Genomic DNA, 20,944 nt, shown 5'->3' on the forward strand with positions numbered 1-20,944 from the left:
GCTTGTCCATCCATTATAGCTATACTCTACAATCCCTTCCTTTCCCTCAGATCTCCACTTGACCCATGCTTTCTTGAATTTAATACAAGGGAAGGATGCTCTATATATTCACCACTCTCTCTATAAAAACATATTTCCTCATTTCGCTTTCATCCTATGACCCCCACTCACAGAAAAGGAACTTAACAACATAGGTATTGAGGTGATAACTAAAAAGAGATTAGGTTCTTGCCTTGCTAATATCTTTTCTAGTAGATAGATGTGTCATTCTGGACAGACAGGTAATTTCCCCATGCCCGTGAGCCATGCAGAAGGAATCCATGTCAGCTTTTGAATCTTTCCTCCTTCACCAGAAGGCTCTGCTGCCCCCTTCAGTTTGTACTAAAGCAGGTGATAGCCCTATATAGAAAAGCATACAAAGGAGGGGTATGGGGAAACTCCCCGCACTACAAATTTGTTCTGCTCTGAAATTATAACAAACATATTAAACATTGCTACTGAACAATCAAAATATCGAAACAATCATTCTAAACAGGAACATTTATGGAGCTCAGGTATTACCCCCTAATGTGTTATAGCAATAGATTATTCTTTATACCCTTAATGTCTGACTGACATCCAAATTTCATTTGGACTCGAACTTTCTGATTGAGACAGTAGGCAGGCACAGGAAGTAACTGATAAGGTGGATGGAGGGGTCATCACCAGGATCAGGGATCCCTGAGGTTTCCTATTTAACTGTTACACAAAGGGAATCAGTGTCATCCAGGGTGGAAGTAGTGTTTGGTGACAAAAGCGGCATAGTATCAGTATGCCAACTAAGGCAGTCTGTGTTTGTAGGAAATTGGGCACTGGGGGATGGGGCAGTGACCTCCACAAAGGAATGCACTGGATTGGAAGCTTGCAGCATGCCCGCCGGCTGCACAAGATGAGTTGAGTCTATAAGATATGCTCTCTATATGAGCTGAACAAATTCCGGGACCAAAACTGGCTCCCAACGGACTCCAGATGAAACTTATGACGAGTCCTGAGCTCTATACTTGTGTGTCATATCATCGCCAAAACCAGGTACCGGGCGGGAATTTCTGCCCATTTCCCAGATCCACATCAGTTCCCCAGCCCTAGAGGTCCTGGAGGAGGTGAAGCCTGAAGCTCTTTATTTATTTATTTGTTCATTTTTATAGCCTGTCCTCCCCAGAAGCTCAGAACGGGTTAAAATAAAAATAAAAATTAGGTACTTTGAAGTTCCCTTGGTACATGGACACTCCTCCGTTGATAGACCAGCGCAATCCACACATGAATTCATCTGATTAGGGGTTGAGGAGTCCATCCCTGTTGATTTATTGCTAAAACGATGGGTTATGAGGCAGAAAAAAAGATCAATAAAATTCAAGATGGCTGCTGCCAGTAAATTTGCACCAAAAATGGCCCGTGAAGACGATTTGAAAAAATAAAAAACATTGAAAAAGGGGGTTTTGGAGGTGGGAGACCTGAACCCTACCCCAGAAACTGCTAAAAAACATGTTTTTAGACAAACCCCCATCAATTTTTCCATACTTACAGTATCTAAAGTGCCTGCCTGTCAGCTCCATCTGTGAAGTTGAAGTGAAGGGAAAATAATTTCTGCCTCAGATTTTCTCCAAACAGTCCAATCTTTAGGATCTTCAGGCTGTCGGTCAGACAGACCCTGACCTAAACCTCCGCCTCCTCGAAATCTCAACAACCACTGGGGGGTAGGAAAATGCAGTCTGCACCCTGATACTCTGAGGGCTCTTACTCAGGGAGCAAACACCCTGCACTTAAACCTCTGACAAAGTCAGGAGGCAAGCTCACTTACAGGGGAGGACCCCGAGTTCTGATGCCACAGCAGGCTGGCTCCCACAGGTCCACCGAAATTTGCCCTGTGAAGCTGCAGTCCGGCTCTGTGGGAACTGCTTCCTTTTCCTAAGCAGAGAATCCCTCAATAAGGGATCTCAAGGCACTGAAGCCACCGAAAGGAACAAACTTGCATTGAAAAAAATGAATAAAATAAGCAGAGCAAATCAGAAACACTGCTGCATGGTTTGCTTGCAGAAAAAAAAACTGTAGGGTGCTCTGCGTTCCTCTGTTATGTAGGAGAAGCAGAAAACAATGTGTGGCTTTCTGCTAGACTCGGTTCACGGGTTCTGATAAGACACCTATCATACTGACTCTGGAATGGACATAACAAAAAGAGATCACCTGTCTGTCCAGAATGATGCACCTATTGCATTAGAATACGAATTAGCAAAAATTAAAGAATAATCTTACGGAAAATCATGGAATTTGAAAAACTAGTTTGCATATTAAAAAAAAAAAAAAGTAAAGCCTTCTTTAGATTTTAAAAAAGAACTACCAGCATCTGTACAAAGTAAAATGAACTTGTATGATGAACATCTACTACATAAGAGAAAAGCAAATCAATTTTAGGATCAAAACAAATACTGCCCTTCTAGAACCCTGAAATACTACTTTTCAACAATATGTGCTTTCGTAATTTGAAAAGGTATTACATCTTACCTCCTTGAATCCCTCGCACTGTTGTGGTCTTCCCAGCATTATCAAGGCCTACCATTACTAGGGTTACTTTTCTGAAATAGAGATAACAAGAAATCTGTTTCAAGTTCAACATTTGCTGCCACGGATCTCAGAGTAGTGCTGCTTTTTCACTTATTTTTCACAATACAAGTGGTCAGATGCCTGTTTAAGGACGAGTTGCTAGGAGTTGCAACTGCTTTGGATGCAGCACTACCAGAACACAGTAGTGGTTTTAGGGGTTGTTCCTAACTTCCAGCTGTTTTTTTCTGGGAGAGTACCCTTAAGTCCCAGAGAAGTCACTTACAGGCCCCCTCATACTATCAATCCTTGAACCTTGCCAGACTAGTCCACACATTGGTGGCAGTTGTCCTCCAATCAGAAATGGAAGATAGAGCAAATCTGCTCAGAATCCCTATATAAAGAGATTAGGTTCTTACCTTGATAATATCTTTTGCAGTAGATAAGAATGGTATGCTGAACCATAGGGCAGTGTTTCTCAACTTCTTCAAGCCAAGTTCCACCTAAGTCTAACAAATATCAACAAGTACCCCTAGCCATCAACTGCCCAAGTTCTGCCCCAGACTCCAGACCCATTATTTATTTATTTTTAAAATTTATTTTCCATCTATAACCTAGTGTTTTTAAAACAAACACAGAAGGGGCGTGGCTTAACACGCACACAAAATGGACATGTGATCGCGGCGCTCCTCTCAACCTGGCAACGGTCGGTAAAAAAAAGTTTTCCCCTTCAAGCCGATTTCGGCGAAAAATAGCAAAAAGAAGAGCGGGAGCATGGCAAGCACCCGACAAAATAAAAATGAAACTGGTGGGTCGGCGAAAAGGCAGAAGCAGGATCAAATTACCCCGAGTAAGGTTCCGCTTCCTGCTGAAGAGTCGGAGGAGCTGAGCAAAGCCGAAGTTATGGAGGAACTGAGGCAAATTAAACAAATGCTTAAAGAGACTGTGAGTAATATGGCTGAAATGAAGGAAGAAATACTAAATATCCACAGACAAATGGAAATAAATAATAAAAGAACAACTGAGTTAGAAGCTAAAATGGAGGTTTTAGAATGTGAAGGAAACAGATGTAAAAATGACAGTTTGGAACTGATTCAATTGAAAAATCAGCTGGAAGATTATGAAAACCGAGGAAGAAGAAAGAATATAAAACTTTTTGGAATGCAGGAAAATTTGGAAGGGAAAAATGCCATACCGTTTTTAGAAAATCGAATTCCTAAAATACTGCAATTGGATTTCAAACAGCCTTTGGAAATAGAAAGGGCGCACAGGATCCCATTAAAAAATATGGAAAATCAAGGCAGAACAAGACCATTAATATTTAAGATGTTAAGATACCAGCAAGCAATAGAAATTTTAAATGCTGCCAAGAAAGATAAAAATTTAAATTATAAAGGATCCAAAATATGGTTTTTGCCTGATTTTGCTAAAAACACAGCAAACAAAAGGAAGAAATTCCTTGACTTGAGACCTCAATTAAAGGAAAAAGGATATAAATATGGATTGTATTACCCAGCAAAAATGAGGGTTTCTTCTGGGGATAAATCTTTGTATTTTGAAGATCCGGAAAAGCTAAAGACCTTTCTTTCAAAATCAGAACCTATGTCATTTTAGCATAATAGATGTTGAAATGAACAGAAAATATCAAGTCCGGTTTTGATGGATATTGAGCAAAAAATTTAATGTAAAACTATGAGACTTTGGAGTATTGAAGAAAGAAGAAATAAAGAATAGGAAATAAAATGAACAAAGGAAAAAGATAATAAAAAATATAAAGAAGTAAAGGCAAGAAAGATGGACTGGAAACTCATGAGACTAAACTTTAGACGATTAAAGGATGGATGGCTGGAGTAAAGAGTGAACAGAAAGAAATAAAGAACTTGAATAATTAACAAAAGGAGAAAAGTGAAGATTGGATCAGATAATAATACAAATGGGTAAAAGAAGAAAGCAGAATGGATAAAAAAAAGGATATTAAATAAAATGACAAGTGGCAGTCAAGAGACTTAAGGGAAGATGGATATAGATAAGAAATACAATATGAAAGATTAGTTAATTTAATAAATCAATAAACGAAAAGTAATGAATGAAAGGAAAACAAAAAGAAGAATGTAGAATGGACTAATCATAGACAGAAATGATCTATGACATTTAGTTGCAAGTAAAAGAAAGGAAAATGGAAAATATACAAGAAAGATACATAATATGAAATTATTGGTAATTGAAGGAGATGACTAAAAGATTAAATGTAAAGTTTGATTTTGTAATATTATAGTTTCAAAAAGATTGGATTTTAATTGGAAAAGAGGAAAATGTATATAAAAAAATATATATATAATAATTATAAAATTAAAAAATTTATTTTTCAAAATGAAAAAAAAAGAAAATGAAAAAAAAAATGTTTATATATAAATAGATGATAAAAATTTATAAAATTGTAAACAACTTTTAAAGAAGTATATGAAGATATGGATATTTGTTTTTCGATATTAAAAGGATGATAAGGGTTGCTGGATTAGAGAGTATGAGATATAGGAAAAATAATACTACTTTATTAAATATATATTTATGATAGAATTTTGTGGTATGAACTAAAATATTGGGGAAATGAATTTAAAGATTGGTGAGAAGATAAAGATGCATTTATGGAATGTTAGAAATTAAATATAGTTAATGTTATCAAAGGTTAAATAACCGATAGAGAATGTAATTATTTTAAAATGGTAAAAAAAAATAAAATAAAATAAAAATTTTATGTTCAGAAGAGAGATATTACTAGATACATTGTGGAGGATTAATGAGTTTATCTTAAGAAATGATAAAGGGGATATTAATTAATATTAGTTGCCTGGGGGGGAAGGGGATGTTGGGGTTGCTGTTCCAATGTGTGTCCTTAAGCAGTCATTATATTGGGGGGGGGAAGTGTGGGAAAAAGATGGGTTTTAAAGGTATTACTAGAATGATTAAGGAAAAGATCAATAAGGGGTTGGATATTTCAGGGGTAAAAATGTGTGTCATTGAGAGAAATTTTTTAGATCTTAAATATGAAGGAAGGAAGAAGATTATGATGAGAAGTTTAAAATATATTATGTCTTTTAAGACATTTTCTATTAATGTCAATGGCCTGAATCATTTAATCAAAAGAAAAAAAGTATTAGCTTTTTTAAAAAAGCAAAATGCGGATGTTTATTGTTTGCAGGAGACTCATCTGAATATAAAGGAATCACAGAAACTAAAGGGTGGGTGGGTAAAGGAATGTTTTTTTGCTCCAGCAGCAGGTAAAAAAGCAGGGGTAGCAGTTCTTATAAATAAAAAGTGTATGGCCAATATTAAGGTAGTAAAATCAGATCCACATGGAAGATGGTTACATATTGATATAAGTATGGGAAATAATACCCTGACGTTGTTTAATATATATGCCCCTAATTCGAATCAATCAGAATTTTTTAAAAAGTTGCAGAGTATGTTGTTACCACTGGCTGCTTCTAATTTAGTGGTGGCTGGAGATTTTAATGCTGTAATGGATCCATTATTGGATTAAAAAAACCAGGTAAAAATATAAAATCTTTAGGTTTAGATAATTTGGCTCAATCATGTGATTTGAAGGATATATGGCGTATTCTTCATTTTAATGATCAGGAATTTTCATTTTGTTCACAGGTTCATAAATCATTTTCAAGAATAGATTATATTTTTATTTCATCACATAAGGTGCAACAAGTGATTAAAGCTTCCATAGATCCTATTATTATTTCGGATCATGCGAGAGTATGGATAGAATTACAATTAGATCAATTAGAAATTAAAAGACCTCTTTGGAGATTTGATAATGCATTGCTTGTGGATGACAAATTTTTGGAAAATTTTAAAACACAAATTAGTGATTTCTTCCAAATGAATTTAGTGGAGGATACATCTATTGAAAATGTATGGGACGCATTTAAAGCGACAATGAGAGGTAATGTTATATCCTATTCAGCTTTTGTTAGGAAACAGATTAAAATGCAGTATATAGAGTTAGAAAAAGAAATTAAAATATTGGAGACTAAATTGGTAAGTAAATGGGAACATGAGGTTTTGCAAGCTCTTTTGAAAGCAAAAGGTAAATATAATGAATTAACTTCAAAAATGATAAGAGATTTGTTTTCCAAGCAGACAATGTATTATGGAAATTCTAATAAGGCGGGAAGATTATTAGCGAATTATCTTAAAGCAAAAAAAAAGAAAAACTAATATTAATGGGATAAAAGATGATAATGGTATAATAACAAATCAAATGGATATAATTTTGAAACAATTTTTAAAATTTTATAAGGACCTGTATTCTTCCGAGCCTTATTTGGAGAGGCAAAAAGATGGTAAAAATTTTTTAGATTTAATTAATGGACCTAAGGTTCCTGATCATATAAAACGGAGTTTAGATGAACCTATATCATTAAAAGAATTAGAAACAGCATTGAGATCTCTTAGAGTTGGATCCGCTCCAGGTGGCGATGGTTATACAGTAGAATTTTATAAAACATTTCAAAATGTCCTTTCCCCATATTTACTAAATTTATATCAAACACAACTTATAAAAGGTGATATTAAAGGTACTATGGCTGAATCAGTGGTAATTGTTTTGCCTAAGCCAAATAAAGATCCTACTTTGGTTTCGAACTACAGGCCTATATCTTTAATAAATGTTGATAATAAACTTTTGGCCAAAATTTTGGCTTTGAGATTAGCCAAAGCTCTCCCACATATTACAAACACGCATCAGACTGGTTTTATTGCTAAAAGGCACTCCTCTAATAACTCTAGAGTATTGTTTCATATGTTAAATTTATCAAAAAAAATGGATGAACCGGCTTTTACAGTTTCATTGGATGCAGAAAAAGCGTTTGATAGAGTAGAATGGAATTTTATGTATCAAGCTTTAGAATGGTTTGGTATAGGTTCTGGATTTATACAAATGGTAAAAACATTGTATAGCTTCCCGATTGCAAGATTAAATATTAATAATATGCTATCTGAAGGTTTTAAATTGCAAAGGGGAGTTGGACAAGGTTGTCCTTTATCTCCTTTGTTATTTGATGTTGTATTAGAACCCTTATTATTAGCAATACAGCAAGCAGGGGGGATACAGGGTATTCCATATTCTGATATGGAATATAAAGTTTCGGCATATGCGGATGATATTTTACTTTATTTGAGAAATCCAGAGTCTACCTTATCATGTCTATTAGAATTAATTGATATGTTTGGTAAATTTTCAGGTTATAAAATTAACTGGAGTAAGTCGGAAATTATACCTTTAAATGTTCATTGTGTAAAAGGACTATTTGACGATTTTCCGTTCATATGGAAGGAAGGATTTAAATATCTTGGCATTCAAGTTAAAAATACAATTGAAGATACCGTAAAAGAGAATGAAAAATTTGTATTAAAAAGAGTTACGGAGTTGTGTGAGCAATGGAACCCTTTACATATTTCTTGGTGGGGGAGAGTTCAAACTATTAAAATGATGATGTTGCCTGTAGTTTGTTACCAAATGAGTATGATACCTATTTATTTTCAGGGGTCCTTTTATAAAAAGCTTAATAGCATTTTAACTAAATTTCTTTGGCTTACCTAGAATAGCTTTAGTAACTTTGCAAAAATCAATTAAGGAGGGAGGGGTAAATTTTCCAAATTTTTATAGGTACCATCAAGCCTATATTCTACGTCAGGGTATGTATTGGATCCTCCCAGAACTTATAGATAATGCACCAGATTGGTTGTATTTGGAATGGCGCCTTATGTTTCCCCTAAATTTAGTTCATCTTCCAAGTATTAACATGCCTAGAAGATACAGAGAAAATAAGATATTAATGGATACTTGGAAAACGTTGAGGTTTATTAGTAAATTAACACCTATCCCAATAAACAAGTCAACTAATCAGTCTTTATGGATAAACTCCAAGATCAAAATTGGCGGAGCTCAAATCCTTTGGAAGAACTGGATTATTGCAGGCATTCGGTCTCTAAATGATGTTATTTCAGAAGGTAAACTGCTGGAATTTTCACAATTGCAACATAGATTTGGTCTTAGTAAAACACAAAGTTTTAAATGGTTGCAATTGAAGCAGGCCATTCAGGTTGGGTTCCCTGAATGGAAAACATTGAATAATCAATATAGTTTAGAGTTAGCAATGTTACTTACCGTAACAGTTGTTATCCAGGGACAGCAGGCAGCTATTCTCACTAGTGGGTGATGTCATCCGACAGAGCCCCGATACGGACATCTTGCAAGCATGTCTTGCTTGAAGAAACTCAGAAGTTTCGAGATGCCTGCACCACGCATGCGCCAGTGCCTTCCCGCTCGATGGTCCGGGCGTGTCTCCTCAGTTCAGGTAGCTAGCAGAGAAGCCAACAAGGGGAGGTGGGTGGGACGTGAGAATAGCTGCCTGCTGTCCCTGGATAACAACTGTTACGGTAAGTAACATTGCTTTATCCCAGGACAAGCAGGCAGGTATTCTCACTAGTGGGTGACCTCCAAGCTAACCTCAATGGGATGGAGGGAGAGTTGGCAACTTAGGAGAACAAATTTTGTAACACAGTTTGGCCAAACTGCCCATCCCGTCTGGAGAAAGTATCCAGACAATAATGAGAGGTGAACGTATGAACCGAGGACCACGTGGCAGCCCTACAAATCTCCTCAATCGGTGTCGATCTGAGGAAGGCTACAGAGGCTGCCATTGCTCTGACCCTATGTGCTGTGACCTTACAGGGAAGGGGTAATCCAGCCTGGGCATAGCAGAAAGAGATACAAGCCGCCATTCAGTTGGAGATGGTGCGCTTCGATACAGGTCGTCCCAACTTGTTTGGATCAAAGGAGACGAAAAGTTGAGGAGCAGTTCTGTGTGGTTTGGTGCGATCCAAGTAGAAAGCCAAAACACGTTTACAGTCCAGAGTGTGAAGAGCTGATTCTCCAGGATGAGAATGAGGCTTTGGAAAGAACACTGGAAGCACAATGGATTGGTTGAGGTGAAATTCAGAGACCACTTTAGGCAGGAATTTCGGGTGAGTGCGGAGGACCACCTTGTCATGATGGAATACTGTGAAAGGTGGGTCTGCCACCAAGGCCTGAAGCTCACTGACCCTGCGAGCAGATGTGAGGGCCACCAGAAAAACCACTTTCCAAGTGAGAAACTTTAGTGGAGCCTTGCTCAGAGGCTCAAAAGGAGGTTTCATAAGCTGAGAAAGGACAACATTTAGATCCCAAACCACTGGAGACGGTTTGAGAGGAGGATTGACATGAAAAAGTCCTTTCATAAATCTGGAAACCATAGGATGAGAAGAGAGAGGTTTTCCTTGTAGAGGCTGATAGAAAGCCGCAATAGCACTCAGGTGGACTTGTATAGATGTCGACTTGAGACCAGACTGAGACAGATGTAAAAGATAGTCCAAAACAGAGGATAGGGAGGCTTGCTGAGGCTCCTTAGAATTGGAAATACACCATGAAGAAAATCTAGTCCATTTTTGGGAGTAGCATTGACGAGTAGCAGGCTTCCTGGAAGCCTCCAAGACATCCCTCACCGCCTGGGAAAACTGGTGCGGAGTTACGTTGAGAGGAACCAAGCTGTCAGGTGGAGAGACTGCAGGTTGGGATGAAGCAGAGACCCCTGATGCTGAGTAAGCAGTGAAGGAAACACTGGAAGTAGGTACGGTTCCCTGCTGCTGAGTTGAAGTAGAAGGGAGAACCAAGGTTGCCTGCCACCGAGGAGCTATCAGAATCATGGTGGCATGTTCAGACTTCAGTTTGACTAGAGTCTTTTGAATGAGAGGGAATGGCGGAAACGCATACAGAAAGCGATTCCCCCAATCCAGCAGCCTCGAGGCGATGAGGAGCGTAGATCCTGGAGCAAAACTGAGGCAGCTTGAAATTGTGGGGAGCTGCAAAGAGGTCTATCTGAGGCGTTCCCCACTGAGCAAAGATCTGATGAAGGGGCTTGGAGTGGAGTGTCCATTCGTGAGGCTGGAGAAGACGACTCAGTTTGTCCGCCAAGACATTGTCCCTCCCCTGAATGTAGACAGCTTTGAGGAAGGTGTTGTGGCGAACCGCCCAATCCCAGACTTTGAGAGCTTCCTGGCAGAGGGAGGCCGAGCCCGTGCCCCCCTGCCTGTTGACATAATACATGGCGACCTGATTGTCGGTGCGAATGAGGACCACCATGTCGTGAAGCAGATGTTGAAAAGCTTGAAGAGCATTGAAGATGGCTCTGAGCTCCAGAAGATTGATTTGATGGAGTCGGTCCGCACAGGTCCAGAATCCCTGAGTGCGAAGCCCATCCGGATGCGCTCCCCAGGCATAGGTCGAGGAATCGGTTGTGAGAACCTTCTGGTGGGGAGGAGAATGAAACAGCAAACCTCTGGATAGATTCGAAGAGGTCATCCACCAGAGCAGAGACTGCCGAAGAGCAGGAGTGACTGTGATGTGTCGAGTCAACGGATCCGACACCTGAGTCCACTGAGATGCCAGGGTCCATTGAGGAATTCTGAGGTGGAGTCTGGCAAACGGCGTCACATGAACTGTAGAGGCCATGTGGCCCAGGAGGACCATCATGTGTCTCGCTGAGATGGTCTGGCGAGAAGACACAGACTGGCAGAGATGAAGAAGAGCATCCATGCGCTGAGAAGGAAGTCTCGACCTTCTCGTCCGCCGTTGATTTATCAGAGGCGTTATCAGCCGAGGCAAACTCCACCTGCGAGGCAACCGGCGAAGCGGTACCAGGACAGTCCCGATGAAGGGAAGAGACTGGGTCGGCTGTAGATGAGACTTGGGAAAGTTGATCTCGAATCCCAAACTCTGCAGGAACAGAATCGTTGACAGGGTCGCTGAGAGGACCCCTGAGGCCGAGGGAGCCTTGATCAGCCAGTCGTCGAGGTAGGGGAATACCTGAAGACCTTGGTTCCGGAGGGCCGCGGCCACCACCACCAGACATTTGGTGAAGACTCTGGGGGACGAAGACAGGCCGAATGGAAGCACTCAATACTGCAGATGGAGATGTCCCACCCGAAATCTGAGGAACTTGCGAGAGGCCGGATGAATGGGAATATGAGTGTAGGCCTCCTTGAGATCCAGAGAGCATAACCAGTCGTTCTGCTCGAGGAGGGGGTAGAGAGAAGCAAGTGTCAGCATGCGAAACCTCTCTTTGACTAGGAATTTGTTGAGGACCCTGAGGTCCAAAATGGGTCGCAGGTCGCCCGTCTTCTTCGGAACAAGGAAGTACCGGGAGTAAAACCCCTGGTTCAGTTGGTCTGTCGGAACCGGCTCCATGGCACGAAGCCGGAGCAAAGCCTGAGCTTCCTGAAGAAGAAGGGCGGTCTGAGTCAAGTTGGAAGGATACTCTCTTGGAGGGTGGTCTGGAGGGACCCGATGGAAATGAAGAGAGTATCCTTCCTTGATGATAGTAAGGACCCAGAGGTCGGTTGTTATGGCCTCCCAGCGATGTTAAAAATGATGGAGGCGCCCTCCGATGGGAAAAACAGGGGGAGGCAGAACGAGGTTGGTTATGCCCTCGACGAGACAGTCAAAAAGGCTGAGTGGTCTTAGGGACAGCAGGCGACTGAGACTTAGGCTGACCCTTGTGGGGAGGCTGACGCTTCGCCGGTTGCCTCGCAGGTGGAGTTTGCCTCGGCTGATAACGCCTCTGATAAATCAACGGCGGACGAGAAGGTCGAGACTGCTGAGGCTTAGGCTTCGGCCGAAGGATAGATTGGAAGGACTTTTCGTGGTCAGACAACTTCTTCGTGACAGTCTCGATGGATTCGTCAAAAAGATCCGCCCCAGCACACGGGACGTTCGCCAGGCGGTCCTGAAGATTCGGGTCCATATCAATGGTCCGCAACCAGGCCAACCGGCGCATCGCCACCGAGCAGGCCGCCGCTCGGGCTGAGAGCTCGAACGCATCAAGGCAGATTGCATTAACTGAAGCCGAAGTTGGGACAGTGAAGCAATCACTTCCTCAAACTCAAACCTAGCCTTGGACTCGATGTATGGTGTGAACTTCCGAAGCACAGGTAGAAAAAATTCCAAGTAGGCTGCAAAGTGGAAATTGTAATTCAGGACTCGAGACGCCATCATCGAATTCTGATAGATGCGTCGACCAAACTTATCCATGGTTCTGCCCTCACGGCCCAGAGGCACTGAAGCATAGACCTGGCCAGGATGAGACCGCTTGAGCGAGGATTCGACCAGGAGGGACTGGTGAGAAAGCTGAGGACCCTCGAAGCCTTTATGATGCACCATGCGGTACCGCGCATCCAATTTGCCAGGGACCGCAGGGATAGAGTAAGGAGACTCGAAGCATCGCATGAAGGTCTAGTCGAGGAGCTTGTGCAGGGGAAGCCGCAAGGACTCTGCCGGAGGACGAGGCAAGTGCATGGTATCGAGGTACTCCTTGGAATATCGAGACCCAGCATCGAGAGTAATGTCCATGTCATCTGCCATCTGCCTGAGGAACGATGAAAAGGACAGTTGGTCCGCCGTCGCCGGTCTGCAAGACGGACTAGAAGAAGAAGAGGCTTCAGGCTCCAGAGAGGCCTGCGAGCAACAGGACGAGTAGAAAACCTCGGGGTCCTCGAACTCCGGGCCCGGAGGAGGAGACCCAGTCAAAGCAGCATACCCCAACCGAGGCAATTTCTTCTGAGGCGAGACGGTCGAGTGCCGAGAGGAATGCTTCGAAGAATGTCTGGATCGATGCCCCTCTCGATGCCTGGAAGGGGATCGAGCCCGTCTGTTAGAAACTGGGTCAGACGCCTCCAAGGAGCAGATCGGACTCGATGCCGTCGATCGCAGAGGCGGAAGAGTCGGCGCCTCCCCCGACGACGCCCAGGCTTGATAGGGGGTTCGGAAGAACTCGTCCTGCTTCCTGCTATGCCCAGGACTGGGTGGCCCCGAAGGTGGACGCCACACTGAGTCATGGGGCAGAGTAATCGGTTCCAAGGGAGGCAGGTCACTAAACGAGACTTTCCTCGAGGGGATGGGCTCCAAGGGAGGCATATCACTAAGGGAGGCCCTCCTCGAGGGAATCGTTTCCAAAGGAGGCACAGCACTAACGGAGGACCTCCTCGAGGACCCGGAAACCGCTCGCCGCTCCTCCTCGCCGAGCAATGAGGTCGTGCGGCGAGGAGGAGGAGGAGGGGGCGGTCCGCCCCTCGAAGCCGAAGCTGGGAGGTCACCCTGGATGGTGGCAATCAGTCGAGGCCCCATGGTCTGCATGAGCTCCACGAATTGAGCCTCCAGAAGGGACCGCAACGAAGCCGATATGGAGGGATCCGCACCAAAAGGGGGCCCTTCCGCACGGTCTCCGCGCTCCGGTGCTGCGTGCTTCTGCTTGCCAGTCTTCGGCACCTTGAGCACCACCGGTGGAACTGTAGGAGTCGATACCTGCTCCGAGGAGACGGAGGAAGGCACCGGCGCCGAAGCCGGGGCCGAAACCGGTGTGAACGATGCCGGTTTCAGGAGGCCCGAAGCAGCCGGGGAGGCAGAGGGCTTCGCTGAAGGAGTCAAAGCACCCGTCGATGTCGAAGCTGCAGGATCCGATGAAGCTTCCATCTTGAACATGGACTCCCACAGTAGACAGCGGCGCTTAAACGCTCTCGCCGTCAGAGTGGAGCAAGGCCGGCACGATTTCGGGAAGTGATCCGGTCCCAGACACTGTAAGCAGCGTCGATGAGGGTCTGTGAGCGAAATCACGCGCTGGCACTTGCTACACTTTTTAAAACCGGTAATCGGCCGGGACATAGGCCGGAAAAGCTCCGCCGCAAGGTCGAAGGCGCGGGGCCCCAGCCACGCGGCCGACCCGGTATCGGAAGGAAAAATTTTTTTTTTTTTTTAAAGAAATCAAAGAAAGAAATAAATGCACAGGAGAGCCAAAAGAACTCAACCCGCGGCAAAATAGAAGGCAAAAAAAGAGATTCAATGGGCGCAAATTGAAGATAGACTTCTCAGCTCCGCGGAAGAAAAAGAACTGAGGCGACACGCCCGGACCATCGGGCGGGAAGGCACTGGCGCATGCGCGGTGCGGGCATCTCGAAACTTCTGAGTTTCTTCAAGCAAGACATGCTTGCAAGATGTCCGTATCGGGGCTCTGTCGGATGACATCACCCACTAGTGAGAATACCTGCCTGCTTGTCCTGGGATAACTTATGTTTTCAAGCAGACTTCCTAGGGCATCAAGCCGCATTGTGGTATAAATTAATATCTGGATACTTGAATAAAAAACCAAAAAATGGTCTAAGAGACATTTGGAGCATTGAGATTAAGCATCAAATTACTGCATCTCAATGGCCACTAATTTGGTCTTGGAGAATGAGATGTACAGAGTCAGAATCTATGAGACAAACTTGGCTCTTTTTATTACATAGAGCTTTTTGGACCCCTACACGTTTGCAAAAATTAGATAGTTCTAAGTCCAATAAATGCTGGCACTGTAATCTGGAACCTGGGACGTTGGATCATTTACTGTATCATTGTCCCTACATTAAAAGTTTTTGGAATGCAATTTGGCCACAAATTAATAAATTGATGGAAAATCATGTAGCAATATCATATGATACAGTGTTATTTGGAATGATGATGAGAAAAAAAAGTCAAATTTCACCAGAAAATAACAAGCTTTTACTAGTCATGACAGGGGTTGCCATTCAGCATATAACTAATAACTGGAAGAATCATAGTAACCTTAATTATACATTTTGGTGGAATACAATTTGTCATATATTCAAAATGGAAAGAGCAATAGCAATACAAAGAGGGATATATCCTGAATTTATAAAAATATGGGGGCCATTGACAAAATATTGTAGTGAATGAATAGTAGGATTTCTCTTCTTTTTTTCTTCTTTTCAATGTCTTCTTTGTGGCACACATGGAGGGGGGGGTAGTGAAAATAATTTTTACACAACATGTTATAATATGGTATACAATATGTATGGGGTGATTGGAAAGTACTTGAAGGGTGGGGGGAGGGAGAGGGGATAAAAATATGTTTAGAATATTATGTAATAGATGTAAAAGTGATATTGTGTATTCATTATTTGTAATTCAATATTTTGTACACTTCATGTAAAATATGAAAATGAATAAAGAATTATAAAAAAAAAAAAACAAACAAAAAAAAACAAACACAGAATATTTCACATAATGCAATTTCTTCCATTATTTTTTCATATACACACAATATACACAGCAAATATAAATTCTCAAAACTGACACATTTCAGTCACTAAAATAAAAATAAAATCATTTTCCCTACATTTGTTTTCTGGTGATTTTATTTTTCTAATCATCTTTTCCCAGTCTCTGATTGCACTTCCTTCTGTCTGTGCTCTTAACTGTGTTTCCAGAGCCTTCTTAACCAATGACCGTTTTTCTCTCTTTCTTTACTTTCAGCCCTGCATCCATCTTTGGCATTAACTTTTAACATTCAGCATTTTTTCATTTTTCTGCTTTCTTCTCAAAATCTCCTTTTCCATGTCTTCCCTTCCCTTCCTTTCCTATCTCTCTCCTCTCCCATGGTCTGGCATCTCTCTTTCCTTCCCTCCCTCCTCCCTGTGGTTTGATATCTCTCATTCCTTTCTCCCATTCCACAGTCTGGCATTTCTCTCTCCTTCCCTCCCCCAGTCTAGCATTTCTCTCTCCTTTCCTCCCCCATCCCCCTTCCAGTGGTCTTACATCTCTCTCTCCCTCTTTACTTCACCCTTCTCTGGATCTGACATCTCTCCCTTCCTTGAGTCATCTCCCTAGTGTAAAATTTTTCCCTCCCTTCCTTCCTTCCCACCCTTCAGTCCCAACATGCTCTCTACTCATGCACCATTTCTACCTCCCCTCTACCCCATGTTTATTTCTCTCTCTCTTATCACACTCCTTCCCTCCAATCCACTCACAACTAATATGCTCTCTCCCCATGCACCATCTCACCCTTCCCTCTAGCATGTATCACTTCTCCCTTCCCTTCCTCTTCTGCCAGGTCCAGCAGCACCACTTCTCCCTTCCCATTTCCTCCTTCCCTGTCCAGCAGCACGTCTCCCTCTCCTATGTCCAGCAATACCTCTTCTCCCTTCCCTTTCCCTCCTCCCCTATCCAGCAGCACCTCTCCTCCCCCTAGCAGCAGCTCACTGTATGCTTTTAGCTTCCCCACTGAGCTGCCAATAGCATTAGTTCCATCAGACAACATCAGGGCCTTTGCTAAGCTGGCCTGCCTTCGACGATGCAATTTCCTCTTTCGTCAGAAGCAGGCTGGCCTAGCAAAGGCCCAGAGGCTGCCTGATGGAATCACTGGCTAAACTAACACTAGTGGCAGCTATGTGGGAAAGTTAAAAGCATACAGTGAGCTGCTGCTGCTGCTAGTCCAGGGGTGGGGAGAGAAGATAAGGAAGTTGGGAGATATGCAATAGCAGGAGGAGGATTAGGAGACATACCGTGCCACATACCATCTAATAATGGTATGCATATCCCCTGGGGTATGTGTACCGCATATTGAGAACCTCTGCCTTAGGATACTCTATCCATTCTCGCGAGCATACTGCAGAAAGATGTCAGTCACAGCTTTTGAAACCTCCTTCTCCTCCTCCCTGGAGTCTGCTGCCCCCTTAAGTTCATTCCAAAGCATACAAGAGTACTCGAGTAAAAGTCAGGAGGAGGGACACGAGGAACTCCCTGAAACCAAGGTTCTGATCTACTCCTATCTAATATAATAAAATGATAGGCCGCGCATGCGCACTAAAAAAACGTGTTCCCTGATCCGTTGCGGAAAAACGAGTGCGCATGCGCGCCCCTGGCTCTCACTGTGCACTATGATCAAGCTGCCGCCAGGGCTCCTCTCTCGAACCGCAGCAGGATCGAGAGAGGAGCTACGACGGGGGCTTTCAGGACAGAATATGATTACCATGTTTCTTTAGGCAGCCCCGGTTGTTTACTTGGATTCAATGTCAGCATTAGGGTGCGCCGGCCGCCGGGTGAGGAAGGCCGCCGCCGCAGCCTCGCGGCTAGGTAGGGGGACAACAATGGCGCTTATGCTCAAGCTGCTGCCATGACTCCTCTCTCGAACCGCACCAGGATCGAGAGAGGAGCTGCGGCGGGGGCTTGAGCATAAGCGCCATTGTTGTCCCCCTACCTAGCCGCGAGGCTGCGGCGGCGGCCTTCCTCACCCGGCGGCCGGCGAACCCTAATGCTGACATTGAATCCAAGTAAACAACCGGGGCTGCCTAAAGAAACAAAGTTTCACGGTGCTTGGCCCGCCAAACAATTCCTGCCGTTGCCAAAATTTGCCCCACCGTTCCTTCCCTTCCTCCATCAGGTACAGTTCAGCTCCGCCTATGTTAAAAGGAGCTGCTTTCAAATTGGAGCCCTGCCGCCACCGTAACACGTTCCCTCTGCCGCGGTCCCATATGACAGAGAAGGGGCGGGACCAAGGCAGAGGGGAACGTGCTACGGCAGTGGCAGGCCTCCGATTTCGACGCGGCTCCTTTTAACATTGGTGGAGCTGCACTGCACCTGATGGAGGAAGGGAAGGAAAGGTGGTTGTGCGCTGTTGAGCCCCTCTTTGCCCTCAGACCCTCTCCTAACTGCTCCCTCCTGTCTCAGACCACTGGGGCTAGGTGCCTGTCTTCAGCTGCCGGGATGGAGGGAGGGAAGAAGAAAGAAGGGGCCCTGGCAAGCCAGTTATCAAAAGCCAACCATAGCCTGGGACCCCTACATGATATGAATAATGACCAGACAACAAAAGGTAAGAAAAATAATTTTATTTTCTGTTTTGTGATTACAATATGTCAGATTTGAAATGTGTCTTGAGGGAGGCTGCCGCGGCGGCTTTGGACAGAGGGGTACCATTTTCGTGGGAGCCGGCCTTCGGAGAGGCTTGGGACGCGGGGACAGATGCGGGAGGGGCTGCCGCTGCGAAGGGCTTTGGTGAGGGAGCCAGCCAGACCGTGAGTGTGGGGACGTTGTAAGCACCGATTGGTCAAGGAGCCACCGCTGCCGAGGCTTTGAAATTGCTCTCCCACTGTCACTCCCTCCCGCCCCGGCTCTGCCCCTGCCCAGGTTCAAAAGCAGGAGAGGCGGTCATCTAGCACCCGTTAATCTAACGGGCTTAAACACTAGTAACGTTATAACAGCCAATAATGAAACTTTAATGTATAAATGAACAAAAATTACCACTGAACTGTAAAGCGCATCAAATAAAAGAAACAGTTTGAATATTAGTGGAGCTCAATTATCTCTTGAGATTCTATTTACAAACTGATTCTGAATCCATAGTCAGACTGGCAGAGAAGTCTTAGCTACGGAGAGGATCATGAAGCATAAAGCAGAAACAGGTGCATCAAAAATCATCATGTGGGGGGGTTCAGCAAACCATTCCCATCTACTGGAAAAGATATTGTCAAGGTAAGAACCTAATCTCTTTTTCCAGTGCAATAGGAATGGTATGCTGAACCTTAGGAACGAAAGCAGTCCCCGAAGTCTTGGGTGGGAGAGATAAGCCTGCTTTTAGTACTGAGAAAACAAAAGTGGAATCCTCAAGCACTGCCACATAGAATTTAGTGAAAATGTGTAGGAAAGACCATGTGGTAAATTTACATATCTCCTCTGGAGATATCACCCTTGATTCTGCCCAAGAGGCGGCTACTCCTCTGGTCGAATGTTTTCAATGACACCGGTGGTTGCTTGCCACAGACAATATAGGTGGAGATTGAAAATAGTGGCCTTAGAGGCTTATCTGCCTTGGGTTGATTCTTCAGTTAGGATAAAGAGATGGCCCAACAGACGAAACTTATTAGTCACTTCCATGTAATGCAAGAGAACTCTTTGGACGTCCAGCAGCTTTAAAGCCCAGTCTTTCTTCCTAGAACCTGTAGGTTGAGAGGCTGGTAGTTGGGACTTCCTGGTTGATGTGAAATGCTGAAACAACCTTTGGCAAAAAGGGAAGGTACTGTACACAAGGTCACTTCCATTTCCGTGATCCTCAGAAATAACATGACAAAACTTACAATTCTGAGACTCTTCTGGTCGAGGTAATTGCAACTTAGAGCACAACTTTGATCGTAAGATCCATGAGAGAAGCTTCCTCCAAAGGCTCATATGGGCCCTCGGATCGGAGAAGGTTATCATGCCGCTGTACCGGGCCATGGTATGCCCTCACCTGGAATACAGCGTTCAGCACTGGTCACCGTACATGAAGGACACAGTACTACTCGAAAGGGTCCAGAGAAAAGTGACTAAAATGGTTAAGGGGCTGGAGGAGTTGCCGTACAGTGAGAGATTAGAGAAACTGGGCCTCTTCTCCCTTGAAAAGAGGAGACTGAGAGGGGACATGATCGAAACGTTCAAGAAAATGAATGGAATAGACTTAGTAGATAAAGTCAGATTGCTCTCCCTCTCCAAGGTAAAATGGGATAGATTCTGTACAAACGTAAGGAAGTTCTTCTTCACCCAGAGAATGGTAGAAAACTAGAACGCTCTTCTGGAGGCTGTTATAGTGGAAAACACCTTCCAGGAATTCAAGACCAAGTTAGACAAGTTCCTGCTGAACCAGAACGTACGCAGGTAAGGCTAGACTCAGTTAGAGCACTGGTCTTTGACCTAAGGGCCGCCACAGGAGCGGACTGCTGGGCACGAAGGACCACTGGTCTGACCCAGCAGCAGCAATTCTTATGTTCTTATGTTCCTTTTGTTATAATTGACAATTCATTGTTAAAACAGAATGTCACTTGTTTTATAATACAGTGGAACCTTGGTTTACGAGCATAATTTGTTCCAGAAGTATGCTCGTAAACCAAAGTACTCGTATATCAAAGCAAGTTTCCCCATAGGAACTAAGGGAAACTCACTTGATACGTTCCCATCCCCCCACCCCCTGAGGCCAGCGGCGCTGCTCTACCTCCCCCCCAAGAACCGGCATTGCCCCCTCCACTCACGAAGGCCCCCCCCCCCCGCGTGATCCGCCATCCCCCGCATGATCCGCCATCTCCCCCTACGTGATCCGCCATCCCCCCGCTCGCGTCACCCCCTCTCGCCGCAATCTGGCATCCCCCATGCACCCATCCACCCACCTGAACACATTGCTTACCCCCATCTGGCACCGGCACCAACACACAGGACATGCCAGTGCCCGAAGATCTGCTGTCTTATTTTTGCTGGGCCTTGAGCATCTGCGCATGCTCAAGGCCTTTGAGTTCACGCCCTCTCCGAGATTCTCGCCGATCTTTTGATTATAATACACACCTCTTGTGTTCATCTAGAAGTTTGGGTTGGAATTAGAGAGTTGCGCGGGGACAGAAATCCCACCCATCCCCAACAGGATCCTCTCCATCCCCACCCATCCCCTCCAGGATCCTCTCCGTC

The 20,944-nt window shown here is 44.0% G+C and overlaps 1 protein-coding gene across 6 annotated transcripts in view; it reads right to left on the minus strand.

The window, feature by feature from the left end:
- The window catches only part of ARL13B (ADP ribosylation factor like GTPase 13B), a 92,505-nt gene that overhangs the window by 55,952 nt on the left and 15,609 nt on the right, over positions 1-20,944 (minus strand). For all 6 annotated transcript variants that reach the window (XM_033940513.1, XM_033940514.1, XM_033940516.1 and 3 more), the window contains exon 3: positions 2,539-2,609. In XM_033940513.1, the coding sequence (XP_033796404.1) occupies positions 2,539-2,609 (71 nt within the window). The remainder of the gene's footprint in view (positions 1-2,538; positions 2,610-20,944) is intronic.

Source organism: Geotrypetes seraphini, chromosome 4 (genome assembly GCF_902459505.1).
Source record: "Geotrypetes seraphini chromosome 4, aGeoSer1.1, whole genome shotgun sequence".
In the NCBI taxonomy this organism is placed as follows: Eukaryota; Metazoa; Chordata; class Amphibia; order Gymnophiona; family Dermophiidae; genus Geotrypetes; species Geotrypetes seraphini.